This window comes from Girardinichthys multiradiatus, chromosome 7 (assembly GCF_021462225.1).
Source record: "Girardinichthys multiradiatus isolate DD_20200921_A chromosome 7, DD_fGirMul_XY1, whole genome shotgun sequence".
NCBI lineage: Eukaryota > Metazoa > Chordata > Actinopteri > Cyprinodontiformes > Goodeidae > Girardinichthys > Girardinichthys multiradiatus.
The window spans coordinates 10,576,807-10,597,667 of NC_061800.1; the positions used below are offsets into that span (position 1 = coordinate 10,576,807).

Here is a 20,861-nt window from a genome sequence, read left to right on the forward strand (position 1 = left end):
TAAGTAAGTAAATAAATCAATAAAATGTTTGTTTTAACTTCCGGAACTAGTTTAGAGGACAACCCCACTTTTATTGTAAAAGTGTAATTTCTTGATCTTGCTTTTAATTTTAGTTTATTTCATACATTTTGGTAATTTTATCGCAAATTTACTACTTAGTGATTTTTGTTTTTAATTTGTACAGCTCCTTCGTCAGCTGATGGTGATTTGAATGAGCTACAAACTCAACTTAATGTGAAGAAACAGGAAAACAAAGTCAAAATCTGAAGACAATCATAATCATGGCAATGACACAATAAAATTGGTAAAAGATGTAAGTAAAAAAAAAAATTTTTATCTAAACTTACTACAATAAAATGCAATTCAAATAATATTTAAAGAATATTGATCATCTTTAGCAATCTTTCACAAAATGCATCTAAGGGAATTTTTGAAAGCACCATAATATATTAACCTGTGCAGCACTGGTGTTTATTCAGGCTTTGATCACTAGCTGCATGCAAAATGTGCTGAAAAATAAATATTACAATGTGTCAGATGTTGCTGACCGAGGTTTATTTACTGTGCAAAACCCAATCAGGGATAAATGTAGGCTTTTATTTCAAACAGCAGGAACTGCATGACGCAGCAGAAACTCTGAGTTTAACAGGTTCCAGATAAAACCCTAACACTGCAGAAACCAGGTCAGTAGAAGAAATCCTATTAGAACAGCACTATTAGAACACTAACTGTTTATACAAAATAAAATGTCAGAAACCACTTTAATACGTGTATATGAAAACAGTTACATGTTTTGAAAGACAAACCTGATTTTTCTGATTGGGATTAAGTCTCTTAGGCAGTAATATAAAAAAATAATGAGGCTAATCTACAGTCTTTATTTCAGATCAAACTGAGAAGATATCAGCAATGCAGAAACAACCCCCCCCCCCCCCACCCCACACACACTTCTCGTCCTCTGTTATGTTGTTCTACACTGACTGTCACTCAGTACTATTTAGATGGATGACAGTCGGTCTGCATGATACAGTGAGTAGACACTAATCCTTCAGTTAAATCGCCTGAGCTTCATCTGTCCTGCTGAGGATTACCCTGGGTAACACAGAGGGGTCAACCCCCAATGTTCACACCAAACGTACAGTAGGGTCCCGTGGCTAAGGGGAGAGGTCCCTGTACAGAGGGGGCCAGGTTTGCATACTGTTCCAACATGTTCTGATTAGGAGTTATAGTTATGTTTGATTTATTTTATATATCGAGGCCGTTCTACTGTCATTTTATTCTGTATTTGGTATCAATGTTTCACCTGTGAAAAAAAATCTCTTAAAATCTATTAAAACACATTATCTACAGGGTGGTTTGATTTCCAACTACTGTTATTACAATTTGGGCAATATCTGGTTAAATGCCACATTTCCCAACTAAAGCTGAGGTGAAACTTGCAGAATGAATGTGGGAAGAAAAATGTAGACTGAGAATGTAATAATATAAATACACTGGCCACTTTATAATTACCCTTCCGTTTCCATGGTGAGGATGATTTGCTGGATTTCAAACTGAGCATCAGATTGGGGAAGAAAAAAGACTGAAGTGACTTTAAACATATCATAACAGTTGGTCTCAGATTGGCTGTCTGGGCCGGCTTTTCTATGCACAACCATCTCTCAGGTTTACAGAAAATGGTCTCAAAAGGAAAAAATTTGCAGTGAGTATCATTTATGGAGACAAAAAGGCTTTCTTGACAGAGGTCAAATGAAAATTGGCAAATTGGTTTCAGATGTTGGAAAGGTAACCATCTCTGAACACCCAACACACTGATGTAAACTGAGCCTTTAAAAGAGCCTATATGGGCTCACCAAAGTTGGACAACAACAGATTGGAAGAAAGTTGCCTGGTCTGATGAGTATTTGCCCTATCCCGCTGGTGTTAAAATGGGCCTGTATCTTTTTCCTAAGAACTATTGCAGACAGACTGGAAGAAAATCTTGGTTACAGTGTTACTGTATGCAGTTGAAGCCCGTGACCTCAAGGTGTCAGTGTAACCATTCTTTTAGTCAAGCTATGGCAGTGGTCTTATTTCTGACCTTTGCATGCTGTCTTGAGTTTAAGGAGAATCATTTTTAGTTTAAACATCCCTTAGCATATCTTCACTCTGATTACAGCAAACACATTCAAATACATCAGCAAACCACACACATTTCTTTTGCCATTTGCGCCTGATTCACATGAGCTCAGTATTTAAGTAAATTTTAGCGTGCTGAGTCAGCTGTCCAGGGCATAATCTTCTTTTGTTTTACAAATAATTTCAATATACAATGCCTCTGCAGTAGTGCATGATGTGATGGATTCCTGCCCTCTGCAACGCTGACCAGCAAGAGGCTGCTAGGCAACTGCTGAGCTGCATTATGTGTTGTTTTGTTATTACAGGTGCTGGACTGCAGCCTCATGACATGACCTGACCACTGAATCCGACCATTAGCACCTTCTGATTGTAGCGAGAACGAAGACAAGAAGCTGCAGGTATAAATAAAACATTTATAACACAATGTCTCAACAGATTTGAAACACAATCTAATTTTATAACATTTACTGGGATAATAATGTCATTTCTGTATTGATTCTTTACACTTTCAGATAGGGCCAGGTTGGTTTAGAGAAGTGCTTTCTCTTAATTAATGAAATCAGTATCTGAAAATGGCTTTTGGTGTTTTGAGCAAAAACTTATTTTTTTTTTTGGCCCTTTTGGTTTTTATTAAACTGTAATTTGACATGAAAGAGATGAAAACATGCATTCTTTTATTAAGACTGGGAATGGATTTTAGGAAAGCCTCATGGTACAACTGCTCAACTAGCTTAGCCAGTGCCTCTGTGATTTAAAACATTTAAGTGAGTCAAAAAAGCAAAAACAGAACAAATCTGTAATGGTGAAAAACTATTTTTACATCTTTGTACTTTTGAAAAAATATCTACAGAACAGATGCCACAGGAATGATTTTCCTTTCTCTGCATTAGCAACTTTGGGCAACTAAAATACAATATAGCCAAAACATGTGTAGATAAATGGAGTATGGTTAATGTGACCAAGAATTGTTTATCATCTTGCATTTTTGTCCCATTTATGGTAGTCTGATATGCTTCTCATTTTATTTTGTTTACTGTAGGCACTTAGATGACTTTTAATGATCATTAATTGGACATTTGATGGCATCACTGGCAGTAACAAAAACCTTTCACCTACTCTAACCTATATGGAGTCTCATATAAGAGATTTTCCATTTAATGGATGCCAGGTGTATGACATCAGGCGTAAGTGACGAGACATGACAGTGGCGGTATGAAGGAACGTCAATGCAGTTCTCTAGACAAAGCTAAGACAAAGAGCACTGGCTAATTACTGCAGCCAGTCAACAGGCGTCCTTAAAGACGGAGGCGTTCTCCCTCTCCCTTCTCACACTGCTGCTGCTCACGTTATTTATAGAACAGCAAGCAACACGCATATACTCCCACATCAGCAGCTCCAACAATTAGATGTGTTTAGCCTGGAGACACTTGGCTGCCGAGCTGATTTTCATTCTGGCTTTCGAAAAAAAGATGATGTGAGAACCATGCAGAACAGCATCTGAAATGTGACAACGGGAAAGAATATAAATAACAGGCATCCCTAAGGGCAAGTTCAGGTTGTGTAGTCAGCCTCTGTCTGCTGGGGCAATGTGCACACATCGGAGAAACATTTAGCTCTGAGGTTCCTGCATGATATGGGGTCCCACAGTTTGAGGAAGATGTGACACATTTCAAACCAGTGGATAAGTGCAGCTCAACCAAAGACATAAGCTGTTTTTCAATGTAATCTGCTGGGGGACCTGTTAAATTACTTTTACACATTACACATTAGTAAAAATACAAAGAAATCCATCCATCCCGAAATACTTTATGGGCAGTATGGCTCACCACCCAGGGTGCTATTGTGATAGTGAGCAGCACTGTTGCTTATGGTCATGCCCAGTCAACAGGGAGTGGACGTCCCCTGTGTTGTGAACAGAGTAAGCACAATATGCCTGTGCATGCTGGCAAATCACATTAATATTTATATCTGGTTAAAGATTCATATTAGGTGCTTTTCTAAACCGTCTAATGAGGGCTATTTCACTGTTTTCTGTAATCACGACTGAATTTGTTCAGCTCGAGTTTTTTATCTAAAATATCTAGATTGGTCACAGTAAACTAGTATTCTTTAAAAAAAATGTTTTAAACGTATAAAATCTTTATTTCATTTTTAAAACATGTGCTTAGCGTGGCATTCATGCACTGGCATTCATCTGTTGTGTATGACCACGCAAGGCAATAGTGATGCTATCTCCAGGGTTCAGTGGGCAAGAGGCTAGATCACATGAGGCTAAATCACATTCATAGCTAAATGTGATTTAATGTGGCCAGTTAACCCAGTATGCATGTTTTTAGACTGTGGGAAGAAGCCAGAACACCTAGAGTGATCTCATTTATGCTCAGGGAGAGCGTGCAGACTCCACATAAAAAAGGATCCAGCTGGAATTGAACCCAGAACATTCTTGAGTATAGCAAGTATAGCAAGTATACTTGAGTGAGCAATTTAAAGCCATGCTCAAGATTTATAGGCTGTTATAATAGAAGCTTAATTTCCACAGTGACATCTGCTGACTAAAAAGTTCCCCTCATGGTGCCGTTTGGCTGCTTTCTACATGACCTCTCTCCTTTGATCCACTCTTGTTCTCACTCCTTACTCTGAAGAAACATTTTGTAACATCACCTGAGACAGCAGAAACGTTTGACTTCTTTTACTGCTTTGTTTCAATCTTCTTGCATCATTTCTGAACAAACAAGTAGTAGTTGTAGTAGTTTTCTTTACTTATGATGCCTTGGTTTACAGGTATGATTTTGTTCTTAGTCTTTAGTTGAACATTCTTTCATGTTAATGGAGCATTATTATTGAAGTGATGGTATAGATATCCCACAGCCTGCTTGATATCTGTGAAAAAAGTGTGATGGCTTGCTGTGGCAAGCAGCCCTCAAGTCATCCAAATTTCTGACAAATTACAAAATAAATTGTTACAGATTTGCTTTCTTTCCTCTAATATTCCATCTGTTTCATTTACATATTTTTTAAAAGCCGTTCTGTTTCAGTTCCAAGATACTCATGCTTCCCTGATGCAAATGTAAAAATTTTAGAGATTTTGGTACTTTTTTTAATTTTTACCAATTTTATCCCTCACTGACCCATTTTTTTCCGCTGCTGTTATCTGAGCTTGGCACATTATATTCTGTTTATCTTGCACAGAAAAGGAGCTGGAAGTTATTACCATCATCCAGGCCTAAAGGCTGCATTCTCTGTTTGCTGTTACAGTTTGATGTGGCTTTTCAGCCACAACAGAAACCGAAAACACAAGACAGGGGAGAGATAAATGGAGGGAGAGGGCCTGGAAGAAAGAGACGGAGAGCAGAGATACTGTGGGACAAGCCAAAGAGAAATGAGAGAACAACAAGATTAGGGGACAAAATAAGTGTTTTTTTCCCCTATTTCTTGGGGATCCTGTTGCCAAAGTTTGTGTTTAAAACTTGTACTCATTAAAAGGCAGCATGGCTACTGCTGGTTCAACATTTAGGTCTCATACTGATATGAAAAAAGCAGAGGAATAAATAACATTTCTTTATCAAGAAAGACAGTAATTCATCAACCAAATGGAAGGAAAAATGGAATCTGAAGACAGGATGTGCCAGTCTGATTCATAGAAACTTCATTCTACCACGGTCGTTTTCACACTGATGAAACAAACTGAAATGTACCAAGAACATTGGTTTAATACATTTGCATACACTGCATCCACTTTGCTTGTGTACATTCTTTCTGGAAGAAATCATGTAAGTTTTGCAGCTAAAACAAACTTAGAAAACTTTGCTTAATACCAACAATTTTTTAAAATGTAAATAGAAATATTTACATTCTTATGATGATTTTATTCAACTGAATTAATTATGTAAATATATTTTGTTCTATTCAGTTTAACATTACCTAAAACTCTATTGAAAAATTTGGGGGAGTTTCATAAAGAGTGGACCGAGGCTTGAATCAGACGAATCTTACAAGCGTCTTACATGAGCTAAGGAGAAAAAGAACTGAACTGTTGCTCGGTGGTCCAGAGTCCTTTTCAGATAAAAGTAAAGGTTGCATCTCATTTGGAAATCAAGGTCCCAGAGTCTGGAGGAAGAGTGGAGAGGCACAGAATCCACGTTGCTTGAAGTCCAGTGCTACGTTTCCACATTCAGTGATGGTTTAGGGTGCCAGGTCATCTGCTGGTGTTGGTCCATTGGGTTTTCTGAAGTCCACAGTCAATACAGCCATCTACCAGGAGATGTTAGAACACATTTTAGAACACTTCCCCCTGCTGACAAGCTTTATGAAGATGCTGATTTGGTTTTCCAGCAAGACTTGGTACCTGCCCACACTGCCAAACGCACCAAAAACTGGTTCAGTGATCATGATGTTACTGTGCTTGATTGGCCAGCAAACTGGCCTGACCTGAACCTCATTGAGAATCTATGGAGGATTGTCAAGAGGAAGATGAGAGACACCAGATCCAACAATGCAGATGACCTGAAGGCCACTATCAAAGCAATCTGAGCTTTCATTACACCTCAGCAGAACCACAGACTGATTGCCTCCGAGCCATGCCGCATTGATGCAGTATTCATGAAAAATGAGCCCCAACAAAGTATTGAATGCACATAAATTAACATACTTTTGAAAAACCTGACATTTACATTTAGAACATCCTTTTTAAAATTTATCTTATGTCAGTTTCTAATCTTCTGAGACAATGAATTTTGGGTTTTCATTATCTATAAGCCATAAACATAAAAAAACAAGAAATAAAGGCTTGAAATATTTAACTCTGTGTAATGAATCCATATGAGTTTCCTTATCTGAAATGAGTGACACAAAATCATGAACTTTTTCACAGTATTGTAATTTTGTGAGCTGTACGTGTGGTTTATATGATTTGCTGCTCTACAGAACTGAATAAAGACATTGTAGCTGCTACACTGTTTTCTCTACCTTTGATTGAAGCCTTGAAAGATATAAGGACCTTTTCTGCTTTTAAAACAAACACTAAATGAAATGCAGGAGTTATATATTTATCGGATTGTTGCTGAGCAGATTTCACAAAACATGGTCACGATGTTCTCTGGACAGTTTGTTTGGTCTTTGAGGGAAATATCCACTTTTGGTTAGACTGAGTGAATAAGAAGGACAATTAAAATGAGATTTGAGGTAAAGCCATTTACAACAAAAAACGCTAATCGTTAGGCAGCTTTAAAGGTCTAATCCTGTCACCCTGTCCTTTGAAGCCAGGGCAACACTCAATTATTTTTCTGCAGTTACACTGGTTTGGATTTATGGAAAATAATGTGAGAACTGAAGTGTGTAAGCAACTGATCACATTGTGTTTCGATTATGGTGCTTTCTCCTCCATTTTTAATGCCTTCAGATACCTGCCTTTACTGGTATTTTCACATTTCTGCAGTCTTAATAAAATAAGCCAAAGGTACTTAATGCACTTATTGAAATCCATCTCTGGGATAACTTCAGCTTCACCACATCAGACCCATATTACACTCACTGTCCCCACAAATACTCCCTAACACAGGCAAATGGACATACAATTTGTCCTGAAGGGACATTGCTTCAATTCAGTTTTAATTCTAAATACCTGTTCAGTAATTTTCTATTACATTAGTTCTTCCACCACCTTGCAGCACATGACTCATTGCAGGATAAACTATTTTCAACATGCTTAATAACCGCATGTACCAAGCCAACTTCCTTAGCAATACTAATTCTAAACACACTAACTATAATATTTGTCTGACTTAACGGTTGCCACTTGGCAAAAATAAAAAATGAAAAGACAAAAATGAAAACAATCCCACTTATGTGAAGCATTGGCTCATCTACTTTTCTAACACCCTGTATTAGTTAGCTGCGCTACAGTGCTAACACTAGCTTGTACGTTTACAGGAACTAGTTGAAATGTTGTTTCTGCCTTTTTAATTCTTTATTTCGGTCTTCCAATGCAAGTGGGCCAAAGCATCTTGATTTGTAAACTCATAATTAAATTACTACAGCACTCTAGTAAAACAAATTAAAGTGTTTTTATGTCTGGTACCACTGCATTGGAAGTTTAAAAAGCATTTAAAATTAACATTTATGACCAGTTCTGGGTTCCTTTCCTCAGTGTCACGCCCAGTGATGGCTGAGTAACAAAAGGTTATTAATTCCTTATTTGGCAAATTATTCTTAAGTTATTCTTCAAATATAATTATTATTTAGTTTTAAAGCTAACTTGGCCTTATTCCAAATTCCACAAGACAATCATTATTTCACAAAAGTGATTCATAACGTCCCTATTTTATTTTATCCAATTTCAAGAGCAAACTTTAACTGGAAAAGCAATCAAATCTACAATATGGATATTGTATTGGATTAATTCAGAAGTGTATAAATGAGAAATGAATTTGAAATTGAAGGGAAACAGCTAGCTTAAAATAAGGACAGCTCTCAGCATCAGAGTACAATAAAACAAATGTAATGTTTTTATAAACAATATATTTTCAATGAGAAAGCTATTGGGCAGGATCTGCGACTGGTTGTCAGTAAATTTTGTAATATCATGCACGCTCAAGGTAAATTAAAGGGAAATGGAGGAAGCTTGCAGGTTCTGTCACATCCAAACGAAATGCTAAAATGTTTGGATGTGGCTCCAAAACACACTCGAAATTCTCCAATACCAGCGAAAAGGGCTTAAAAATGACTTCTAGAGCTCAAAGTTTCAACCTTACTATTTATGGTTGTGTGAAGTTGCCTTATGCTTTATCCACCAGACAGGGTGGGAGTGGTGTTAGTGGAAGATGAAGCCCATGAAGTCCCCTACCTTCCAAGCCAATGGCCCTTCTGTGTCATGTTTTTCACAGAGCTTATGGGAAAAATAGATTGCACTAATGTACTTCAGAATTTACAAAGGCCAGCTGGTATTCACATATAGTTATTAATGCTTCAGTTAGAAGTTAATATGACTGTTTTATTTACCTTCTACCCAAAGAAGCATAGCACAGCAGGATTTACCAAAACTACACAAAAACAGCAAGTAAATATGGAGAGTGAAGCCCGTCAGTGGCCGCATTCACATAAAAACAAATCAAAAAACCCAGGAGGAGAATACAGCCTGCTGCTGGCATAAAAACAACAGTGCAGTAAATTCTCCACCAAGCATCTCTCCACCTCTGCTCTCTTTTCTCCTGCTCTGACCAATATGATTTCCCTTTTTCTGTTAAGGAGTGGTATATAAATAGTAAAGCTCTGCCCCGAATTATAAAATTGGTTTCCATTTTTAGCCAGGCCCTGAGGAAAGAAAATTAGCTTTCAGACTTCCGCCTCAGTTCATGGAGTGATGGAAGCTTTTGATCGGTAGCAGTTAATGCTGGGTCACACTTTCCTTTCTGGGCTTTAATAATGAAAACCAGTAAGATATGTAAATCTGAGCAGCGGCCTGGAAAACAGATTTAACGTAAGTATTTTAAGGTGCCCATGGCAAACCTCTAACTAGGTTCACAGGATCCTTTGGTGTTCCACAGGATCATTGATCCTCCACTAGGCTTAACAGTGGGGTTGGACACACACATATTCACCCTGTGTTTCACACCTGGAATCTTTGCTGCAGAAAACCTAAATGTTGATTGCATCTGACCATAGCATATGGTTTCAGATAAAGTCCCAGCAGAGTTAATCATAATTAATTATCTAACAGGGAACTTTGGAAACATCATGATTACTGTGCATAGTGGCAAGAAAAACTCAAGTCCATATGCTCTGCTTTTTATATGTCTTTCTCAGAGGTGTCCAGGAGAGTGCCGTTATGTACCAACTGAAGCCATTTTAAAAATGCAAAAACGTTGGATGTTTATTGTTGTGAAACTCTGTAACCTTTAAAATTTGATGCTTGACATACACCCACTGTAGAGTTATGGGTGTAATATTTCTTTATCGAATGCTGTTTTAAATTGCATTATGACTATACAGTATACAAATTTGCATTAATTAGCGACTAATCAAAGCATCTTATGCAACATTAGTTGACCTTATTTTTTTCTGTATGCCCTCCTGCAGTTAATCAGCTTACAACATTTCCTTCAGCTTCTCTGCTAACACATTAGTAACTGGAGGTTCAATCTGCAGGAACTTCAATGGAAGAGACTGCAGCGCTGCAGTAAAGCTGTACATCAATGAAAGCCAGTGTGAGTGTGAATGAGTCAGGGAATCCTCAGGGGAATTAATTTTCCTCACACTGAAGGTGGTTTGCAAGCAAAAAAAGAGTAAAAATGCTCAGAAATTCAGTTGGTTTTACCCAAGACTATGACTAGCACTGTAATGCTCTGCCTTGATGTTATCAGAGCTCCTGTGCACACACACACACACACACACAGCAGCAGCAGCTCCTCAGTGGTCATGAACAGACTTTTAAATCATCCTGTGAGCTGCATTCATTAAACAAGGCAGCATCAGTGTGATGGGTGTATACTTTCATTTAAAATCATGTTGCAAGGTTTCTTATTTAAATAACATTTGCTAAAAAAAAACTTAGAAATTTAAATTAGGCCTAAACAGACTTGAAAATCCCCAGCCATTGCACTCAGTCAAGCTTAGGTTTGGTGCCTGCAGTACACCTGGCATACCGTAGAGCTGACACTTAATTCATTCACACAGAATTAATCAGTTTGTGTTGAAACAGCCAAATAAGGAGATAAAGAGAGGTAGAATAATGTGAAAAATATCTCTCCATAAAAGAGAAATACATGTTTCTATATAAAACAGCGTGCCAACAATATTTGGTGTATCATCGACATGTTAGTTTCACTAGAATGAATCCATATTGCAGCATACTGTAAGCTTGCTCCAATCTTATTCCCTACAAACTCCTTCTAATGCAGCTACATGAAAACACACCTTTACCAGTAGGGGCTGTGGCCAAATTCATGTTTAACACAATATAATCCAGCATAATTGACTTATTGTGGTAATGTCTTTAGTAGATTGTTCTTTCTTTCCTTGCCATCCTGTGAACATTGGCAGCAAATGACTGCAGGAGGAACTTTTTATCAAGTTACTCATTAATCACATGTTAAAAGGAGCAGCCTATGCTAAGGACATATCCACCATAATAATTATTTGACTAAATGACATGGCAAAAATCAGTTAACATAGTGAACGTTCCAATAACTTTGGAAGCAATGGGTAATAGTTTTAAATTACTATTTTTCAGGCATCAACAAATCCACTGTATGGAAAATTGTCGACAAGCCAGAGGACATCTAAAATAACTGCAAACATGCCCACATCTGGCTGTCCAAGCAAGTTCACCCTGAGAGCAGACCGCAAAAAGTTAAAAGAAGTCCCTTAAAGGTCAATCATCTGACCTACAACAGGCTCTTGCTACTGCTGATGTGAAAGTACATGCCTTTACAATCAGAAATAAACCGTACAAGTTTAACTTTCATGGCATATGTTCAAGAAGAAAACCTTTTCTCTCTATGTAAATTCCAAAATGTCAGATTAAAGAGAAAATGCTCAAAAAGACCAGGACAGGATTAGTCTAAAACAAATTTTTTTTGGACACAAAGTCAGAGTTTGGCTTAAACCAAATAGAAATAAAGCACCATTCCAGGACAAACATAAACTCAGCCCCAACTGTGAGGCATAGAAGTGTGTGTGTCATGGTTCAGGGATGTTTTTAGTGCAGCAGGACCTATTCAGGTCACCATCATAGAATCCATGAATTCTCCATATATCAGAGGTTATTTGAGGGAAAAGTGAGGCCGTCTGTCAAAACATAAAAGTTAAAGTTGAACTGGATCCAGTTATAAGACAATGGTTCAAAACATACCAATGAATCCACCAAGGACTCGCTCAGATTAAAGAAATGGGCAGTCCTGGGCAACGCCTTAGACAGAAGCCGAGAATGTTTAAGATACCACAAAATAAGTTAAATATGTTTTGTTTAATGAGGAAGACAAGGGTATTATCTGTTGCCTACCTCTGATTAATTCACTTTCTTTTCCAGAGATAAAAAATTAGATTAGAATTAGAAATATGAACATTTTCTAACAAAGAATTTAATATTTAATGGGGGAACCCAATTTCTCACAATTACTCTAAATCCAGCTGTTTTATTTTCAATGACAGAAGCTAGAACATCTCAGTTTATCAGAAAAAAACATGTTTTTTGCTTCTGCTGATGTAAAAGGGTGGTGAGGGGTAGAAGATAGGTTTGGTCATTGATGAAATCTTTGGCAGCCTTTAACTTCCTATCCCAAAGATCTACAATCTATGCATATCCTTGTATTTGACTAGGCTACTGGACTAAGACTTTACTTGTGGTCTTTATTTCACTCATTCAGTTTAAAGTTGAGTGTCTGTGGTGACATTCTGTTGCATGGAAAATGCTAGATCGGATGAAGGCAGTGGCTTTAGTCATGGCTACAGCACATCAGAAGCGTGACAGAAAACATGCAAATGAAATATAAAAGGGTTGGAAGTGGGAGTGTAGGAGACATTCTGGGTCATCGTTGGTCAAGAGACGGGGTACACCATGGACAGGTCACCAGCCCATCACAGGGCAACACAGAGACACACATGACTAACAACCATGCATGCACACACTCAGACCTAAAGGCAATTTAGAGAGTCCAATTAACCTGACAGTCATGTTTTTGGACTGTGGAAGGAAGCTGGAGTAACCTGAGAGAAGCCACACATGCACATTGAGAACATGCAACCTCCATGCAGAATGACCCCCAGGCCGGGATACGACCCCAGGACCTTGATGCTGCCAGGCAAAAGTTCTGGCAACAGCACCACCATGCAGCCCCCTTTTAGCTTCAATATATTTTAAATCTGACACTTTATTAACGAAGACAGAATTGATCAAGTTCTTTTAAACATGCATCAAGAAGATCTATTTTAAGAAGATTTTAATAAATTCTCATACAGAAATGGCACTTTTAGATCCAATAAAAATAACTTGCGGAGAGTCTCTCTGACATGTTCTACTTTTCTATTATTCTCCACCCCAAACATACATTTTCTATATTGAAATGCAGGCTTCAGAACAACAATGTCTCCTAAACTAAACCATTACTGTTGTTTGGTCTTTTTTTTTCCAAAGTCAGCAGTCAAAAAAAGGCACAATAATAATGTAATTTTTGTCATACTGAATTATAATTTTACACTCACATAAACCAGCAGCCTGTCATAATGTCATAAGTTAGAAAGAATGGTAAAAATCCCCCTTGCTTTTTCCATATGAAGATTTTACTGAACACATCTTTTCATTTATTTTTTTTATTATATTGTTTTTATTTCCACCCTCTTCATTAAGCATTTTTGAAGCATTTTCTGCATTTTATTCTTCCTTTTTACAAAGTCCACAGTTATCTCGGCAGGAAGCAGGCACTGAAAAACAGGCCTGCAGTGTTTTCAGACCACATTGCTCAGATTATTACAAACTCCACAGCATCTATTATTTCCTGCAGTACTATTTATTTATTTTTGATCCCAAAATATCTGGCAGCCGAAATGAGGCTCCGTGTTCAGACCTTTGCATTTACGCTCTGCGGCCACCACATATCATTTTTACTCCATTTTTCTTTGAGCAGGGATGTTTTTCACATCCAACTGATGCCTTAAAAAAACGTAGTGGCGATAACTTAAATTGATGAAAGGAGTGAATTACTATTTTCTATTTTGGGGGATGAACAGAAGTAAATGATTAAAACTGATGCTGCAGGTCTGTGTTTATTATTGTAATCTCAGACTTGATATCACTTTCAACTCAGCAGCGCCTAACTGAAATAGCTATAATGCCTGGGAGGTAAAGTGCTTGCATTTGATCCTTTAGTGTCCAACAATATCATTGTTGAGGATTTATAGCCTGAAACATGTTTTATTCTGAATGTGTGACCTTTATTGAGAAACAAATCCCCTCCCTTTAAAAAGTGTCACAACTCTTTATCCTGTGAAAAAAGCACCAGGACTTCAATCTCTCATCCACAATTTCTTCCTTCTCCAGGTTTCCTCTCTTCCTGTTCACCCAGGGAAGGTCATGATATCTGATGACCCCTTCCCCTGCTTGTGTGCTTTGGATAAAGGCTCACTCCAGAGGACAGCTCCTCTCTTCCAAAGAGAGAAACCCTTTCTCAATAATTTGGTAACAATGAAACCAACTGATCATAGCATCAGAACAAAGCACATTTCAGTAGCACATTAAGTTTTTCATGTTTTCCTGGGATTTATCTTCATTTTGTCGAGTGACATACAGTGCTATGAGAAAGTGTCGGCCTGTTAGGAGACAAATATTGAATATACAGGGGTTGGACAATGAAATTGAAACACCTGGTTTTACACCACAATAATTTATTAGTATGGTGTAGGGCCTCCTTTTGTGACCATTACAGTGTCAATTCGTCTTGGGAATGACATATACAAGTCCTCCACAGTGGTCAGAGGGATTTTAAGCCATTCTTCTTGCAGGATAGTGGCCAGGTCACTACGTGATACTGGTGGAGGAAAACGTTTCCTGACTCGCTCCTCCAAAACACCCCAAAGTGGCTCAATAATATTTAGATCTGGTGACTGTGCAGGCCATGGGAGATGTTCAACTTCACTTTCATGTTCATCAAACCAATCTTTCACCAGTCTTGCTGTGTGTATTGTTGCATTGTCATCCTGATACACAGCACCGCCTTCAGGATACAATGTTTGAACCATTGGATGCACATGGTCCTCAAGAATGGTTCGGTAGTCCTTGGCAGTGACGCACGCGCCCATCTAGCACAAGTATTGGGCAAAGGGAATGCCATGATATGGCAGCCCAAACCATCACTGATCCACCCCCATGCTTCACTCTGGGCATGCAACAGTCTGGGTGGTACGCTTCTTTGGGGCTTCTCCACACCGTAACTCTCCTGGATGTGGGGAAAACAGTAAAGGTGGACTCATCAGAGAACAATACATGTTTCACATTGTCCACAGCCCAAGATTTGTGCTCCTTGCACCATTGAAACAGACGTTTGGCATTGGCATGAGTGACCAAAGGTTTGGCTATAGCAGCCCGGCCGTGTATATTGACCCTGTGGAGCTCCTGACGGACAGTTCTGGTGGAAACAGGAGAGTTGAGGTGCACATTTAAAGACTTGCTGTCTTGGTCACAGATGCGCCAGCAGAACGTGCACCAACAATTTGTCCTCTTTTGAACTCTGGTATGTCACCCATAATGTTGTGTGCATTTCAATATTTTGAGCAAAACTGTGCTCTTACCCTGCTAATTGAACCTTCACACTCTGCTCTTACTGGTGCAATGTGCAATCAATGAAGACTGGCTACCAGGCTGGTCCAATTTACCCATGAAACCTCCCACACTAAAATGACAGGTGTTTCAGTTTCATTGTCCAACCCCTGTAGATATTCCAAGTCAATACAAAAAGCAGTTTTGAAATAATGATTTCTTGCCAAACCATCCTGGCCCTATGTGAAAAGGCAATAGTCTCCCCCGTTAAATCATGAAATAACTGAGATAAAACAACATTCTTAGAAAGGTTTGCTCATTTTTACAAGTCAAACTAAGCCTGATTATTACCTGACTTAAAGATGTAATAAATAATTTAAATAAAGCCTTTCTGATGGCTAAAAGATCTCAGAAAGCAGTTATAGTCCACAGATGTTAGGGGTCTGGTTTTCTTTTGTGTTTTGACCATTTCCTTGTTCTTTATTTTGTTCTTTAGGGTTTCATTTCCCTGTGCTCTTTATTGATAGTGAGGTATTGCCATATTTGCTAATGTTTCTATGTTTAATTTCTTAGTTAATTCTTGTGTTCTTACTCTTTGCGTTACTTTCAGATTTATGTTTGATTTTTTCCCTTGGGTTTTTTTTAATCTTAGTTCAGCTCTACTTGTGTTTGTGAATATCTCTCCCTTAGCTTTTCTGCTTTCCTTCTGACTCTGCTCATGTCCATTATCCCGATTGCCTCGCCTGCATTCAGTGTCATTCTCGACAGATCCCTCAGTATTTATTCTCACAGGTTCTCACTGTTCTCTGCTGGATCCTCTCCTTATTTCCCCGTTACACTTTCTGTGACTCTGCCTGGGTTCCAAGTTGTGTCCTCTTTGCGTTCTTGTAAGTTTTCTGTCTTTAAAGTTGAATCCACAATGTCCATCCCATGTTCCTGTCTGCACTTGGATACTTCACCTAATACACACAACTTGACAAATATCTAAATTTTTTTTTAAAAGAGTAGGGCAACAAAGTCATGACATTTATCAGTCTAGAAAGGGTTACAAAGCTATTTCTATGATTTTGGGATGTCAACAAACCAAAGTGAGAGTCATAGTCCATAACTATTGAAAACATGCAGCTGTGGTGAACCTTCCCAGGAGAGGCTGGCCAGCCAAAATAACCCCAAGAGCAAATCAACGACTGGATTGCACTGGAGACCTCATTTGCCTCAGTTAAGGTCAAATTTTAAGATTTAACAATAAGAAAGAGGAACTGGATGAAAATTGCCTCCATGGGAAAGCTGCAAGGCCAAAACCACTGTTGATCCAAAAGAACAATTTGTAAAGTGTGTGTCATGTAACATCTGACCTAAAACTAACACAGCATTTCAGAAACAGACCATCACAGCTATTTGTGGATCCAACTGCAATGATTTTTGTTGTGTGTCACTAAATCTGATAAAACTAAAAGAAAAATTCAGTGAAGACTGAAAAATGTTCCATAAAATTCTTTAATGTCATTTTTTTGTGTCTTCGGCACACACCAAGTTCAACATTAAAGGCAATATAAGCAAAATACTCCAAATCTGGACAGAAGTACCGTCAAGAGGAAAACCTCATAGAACAAACATCTTAACAGTTCACAAATAAATATATGAAGTTGACAGATCAGTGCAGTTCTAAACTGTCAAGTATTCAAAGGGTAAGTTCCCCAGCTCCTGATGACTCTACAGGGGATGAAAAGATAGACACACCATTAGAAAACATCCCAGTAGTAAAGGTTTCTGTGAATGTTTGCAATATGAAGAGAAAACAGATGCAATTTAAAACACCTTTCCAGACCAAACCCAGTTCTGATCTAACAGTGCTGCCATCATTCTCCAAGAGACCCAGCAATAATTTGGACACAGTACTCAGTCAGTTTCTTTACAACATGAGAGCGAAGGGCTTGCACTAATCAGTTTACAAAATGAGGTCTGGTATGAAATATCTAAAGGGTCAACTTTGGTATTCCGCTTTTTCTGTCCATATTTCTGTGGGCCGGTTCCTGCTGGGAGGCTTCATGTTCCAGGCTGCTTTAAAGGCCAGACAGCCAGGAAACCTTCTTCAAGACTGGTGTTCATTATTAAGCCTCAAAGGTATTATGTCCTGCTGGGGTTTACTGAGCTAATCGTCTTTATTATGGAACATAAATTCACCTGAACTTTGAAGCCGTTTGCTGAACCATGAGCTTCTCTCAGGCTTCTATTTTCATTTAGTCCATGAGTTCCAGTGCTCGACTGGGTATCGATCCCCAGTCACTTCCGGAGGCATGAGCAGCAGTGCACACACAAACAATTTTTTAAAGGTCTTTCCCTTGTGTGTGTGCACGCTTCCTGCGTCACGCCGAGCTGAGGCTGTCGAAGCCACAGAACTTCCATCGTTTCTCCAAAGTCGCACCGACGCCACTTAGCTCCTGCCTAAACATACTGGGTAGACGCACCATGAGGCGCTCCAGCTCCCCTGCAGATACCTGGGAGATGTTGGCAAAGAACACCAGAAAACAGACTGTGAAGGAAGTCAGAGCAGCAACAAGAATAAAGAAGCAATAACTACACTCCAAACTTTAGAATCTGCTGCATCTTGTTACCTTTGAGTCCAGCCGTTGAATGTACGACCAAAGATACTCAAGATTGGCCCCAAATGGATGGACATGGAGGAAGGTGGATATAATGCCTTCAAAAAGAGAAAAACTGTTAATGAAACAAACTTGTGGCTGACAGAGACTTTAACGCTGCAATTAATCACGATCAGCAATGTCAAATTGTTTCAAGATAAAATGTACCATCAGTATTCCGTTTATAGTTGTGATATATGAACACAGGCCCTGCAAGCTTATACAGCCAGAAGAGAGACATAGAGATAGAGAGGGAAATGGGGAAATAACAGAAGGAAGGCTGAGCCAGAGTGGATATTAAATGGAAAATTTTAGGCCACAGCAGAGCAGCCAGTCTGCATCCTCATAAAGGGCTGCACTGTAAACAAATGGCAGCATGGCCCCCATAAAAAATGCTGGCCAGAGCAGAAGAAGCTCTCAAGTTGATTACTTCTGAGAGGTCCTGCAGAAGTAATCAGTCATGCACAGGAATGGTGGGAGGAGGATTAGAGGTGGGTAGGGGGTTAGGAAATAAAGAGGCATCCCCCCTAGAGGATCCTGCAAGTCCAATATTTATTTCCTTGATTTATGTGGCGAGACTCTGGCAATTACAGACGGGCCTTAATTCAATTCCTTCCACCAAGCCTGCTCACATGGAACAACGCCACCAGAGGAGAACTAAAGGGGACAGGGGTGGAGGGGTGTTCTGTCTCCTAAAACTGAGTAATACTTCTCAATGGCACCGCGAAGCTACAGAAACAGCATGTTCTGTCAGAAGTGCATCAAGTCACATTTTGCTGTGCTGTGCCCTCTGATGGATTAACTACCAGATGGGAGTGGGGCGGGGGGGCTGGGGGCAGCTGGTTGGCTTGTCTTTTGTGTTGCAACTAAAATTAGGCATTCCAGATTAGCCAACCATGCCATATGTTTATTCTGCCTCACAATCAACCAAAAGGTTCTCAAACAGAATCGGGGGTTAAAATTGACCCACCAATATTATGCCTCTGATCCACCTTGGGAGGTAGTGACTACTATGAGGGGTAGTGTGGGATTGAGTGTGATGTAGCACAAAGCAAAATCAGTGAGTCTGGCAGGTGTGTACAGAGCGAAGACATCGTATCATCCTCTAATGTCTGTCTGACCTGAGAAATACATGATCAGCAGAATCTGATGAAGATAATGGCACGCTGAGGATTGTGCACAACAACATTGCTTATACCTCTGAAAATTGTACTTAATGCCAACTTGTTCAAGAAAAAATGGCCACATCTCTATGTGCATGCACACAAAGTCCTTGTGTGTCTAAAAGTGCAACTTATGTTTTGCCTAAATATATCTTTTCCATCCTCCTCCCTGCAGCAGCTTACAGGCAGCCCTGGAGGAAGACATAGCTAGCTGTGCCTCCTCTTCTCCTATATCTGTATTAGTTTTTCAGAGCCGCTAAGAGAGATAAATCTGCTGCTGCTTCTCTTGTGCTTTTTTGCTGTGGACACAGCAGCCCACATTCACTCTGTTTTATTAAATACCTGCTGCATGGCTTCTGTAACATGAGGGGTTTAAATGACCTCACAAAACAGAAGCTTCTGAAATAAATTCAGTCCAGAGACCGTGTCTGTTAAAGGCTGCTGGTGGAGTTCTAGGTGGATAGACATCATCAATTTTCTTTTAGTGCTGCTGTGCGAGGGGCTCTAGACTCACAATCCGTTCAGTGATCTCTCCATATGATGCAGCTCAGCCAACATGCTTTACTTGTAGCAATCTGCAAACTACAACATACAATTCCAGTATGTGTAAACTCCACCCGGAGTGGACAGACATTGTAAACAATTATCAGCATCCTGAGAGTGATATCTCTTCTGCTTATTGTCACAGAAACACTTCGAGACACTGTAGCACAGCTGGATCAGATCAAAGCAGTACACACTCTCCTAGGAAAAATGTACCTGGATTGGATTTGTTATTTTTCCCAGTCTGAACTGTGATCATTTAAAAGGACATGAGAAAGAAATGGTGTATACTGGGAACTGATAAATAATATCATAAAATATATTTCTACTCCTTCATTTGTTTCACTTTCTTTTAGCTTTTAACAGGTTTTCTTCCAGGGTTGCCCTGCATTTGGCTTCACCCCGTGCCCTTTAACTGGCCCTGCTAAGGAAAGGCATCTCCACAGCATGATATTGCTACCACCATGTTTCACCGTGGGGATGTTAGTGTCCCACCACACGCAACATTTTGAGCCCTCAAAGGTCAATTCTGATCTCCCATGTGGCTTTGACTCTCTGCAAATAGAACTTTTTATAGTCTTCTTCTTCCCATTCTTCCACAAAAGCGAGATTTGTGGAGTGCACAACTAATTCTTGTCCTCTCAACAGATTATCCCACCTGAGCTGTGGATCTCTGCGGCTTCTCCGAGGTCATCAAGGAGCTGCTTCTCTGACTAACCTGCCAGTCTGTCGGGGGGGCGGCCATGTCCTGGTAGGTTTGTAGTTGTGCCAATGTCCCTATGTTTTTAGCTGTTGGACTGAACACTTCTGTGAGATGTTAATAGTCTGGGAGCAAACCCTTCATGATGCTGGTTGTTGCCTACTGTTCTTCTAAAGAGCCTGTGAAGCTTTTAAAGAACAGCTGGATTTATACTGAGAATAAATTAGACCCAGGTCGATTTTTTACTAACCAGGTGATTTCAGAAGGGAACTGGTTGCACTTGGTTTTAATTTGTTGAATCGGAGAAAAGGAGGCAGAACCCAGATGCACACACCTTTCATTTTTCTTGAAATATTTTGAAATGCCATTGTCTTTCTGCTTCACAGTTATGCACTACTTTGTATTATTAGAATCAGACTCAACTGATTTTGCCAAGTTAGTGCATACAA

At 39.2% G+C, this 20,861-nt stretch overlaps 1 protein-coding gene and 1 long non-coding RNA gene across 18 annotated transcripts in view; one reads left to right on the forward strand and one right to left on the reverse strand.

The window, feature by feature from the left end:
* Positions 1 to 1,610: 1,610 nt before the first annotated feature.
* Positions 1,611 to 5,611, forward strand: LOC124871482. Its single transcript, XR_007039027.1, has 3 exons — positions 1,611 to 1,702; positions 2,424 to 2,516; positions 5,374 to 5,611. It is a non-coding gene; the product is annotated as an uncharacterized LOC124871482 (long non-coding RNA).
* An 11,231-nt stretch (positions 5,612 to 16,842) lies between these two features.
* enox1 (ecto-NOX disulfide-thiol exchanger 1) overlaps positions 16,843 to 20,861 on the reverse strand; it is a 153,437-nt gene continuing 149,418 nt past the window's right edge. For 16 of the 17 annotated variants that reach the window (XM_047370811.1, XM_047370818.1, XM_047370813.1 and 13 more), the window contains 2 exons: positions 17,980 to 18,065; positions 16,843 to 17,862 (listed from right to left, as the gene is read on the reverse strand). In XM_047370811.1, coding sequence (XP_047226767.1) covers positions 17,731 to 17,862; positions 17,980 to 18,065 — 218 coding nt within the window. In that variant the 3' untranslated portion in view covers positions 16,843 to 17,730. The remainder of the gene's footprint in view (positions 17,863 to 17,979; positions 18,066 to 20,861) is intronic. The other variant, XR_007039026.1, reaches the window with a different exon arrangement.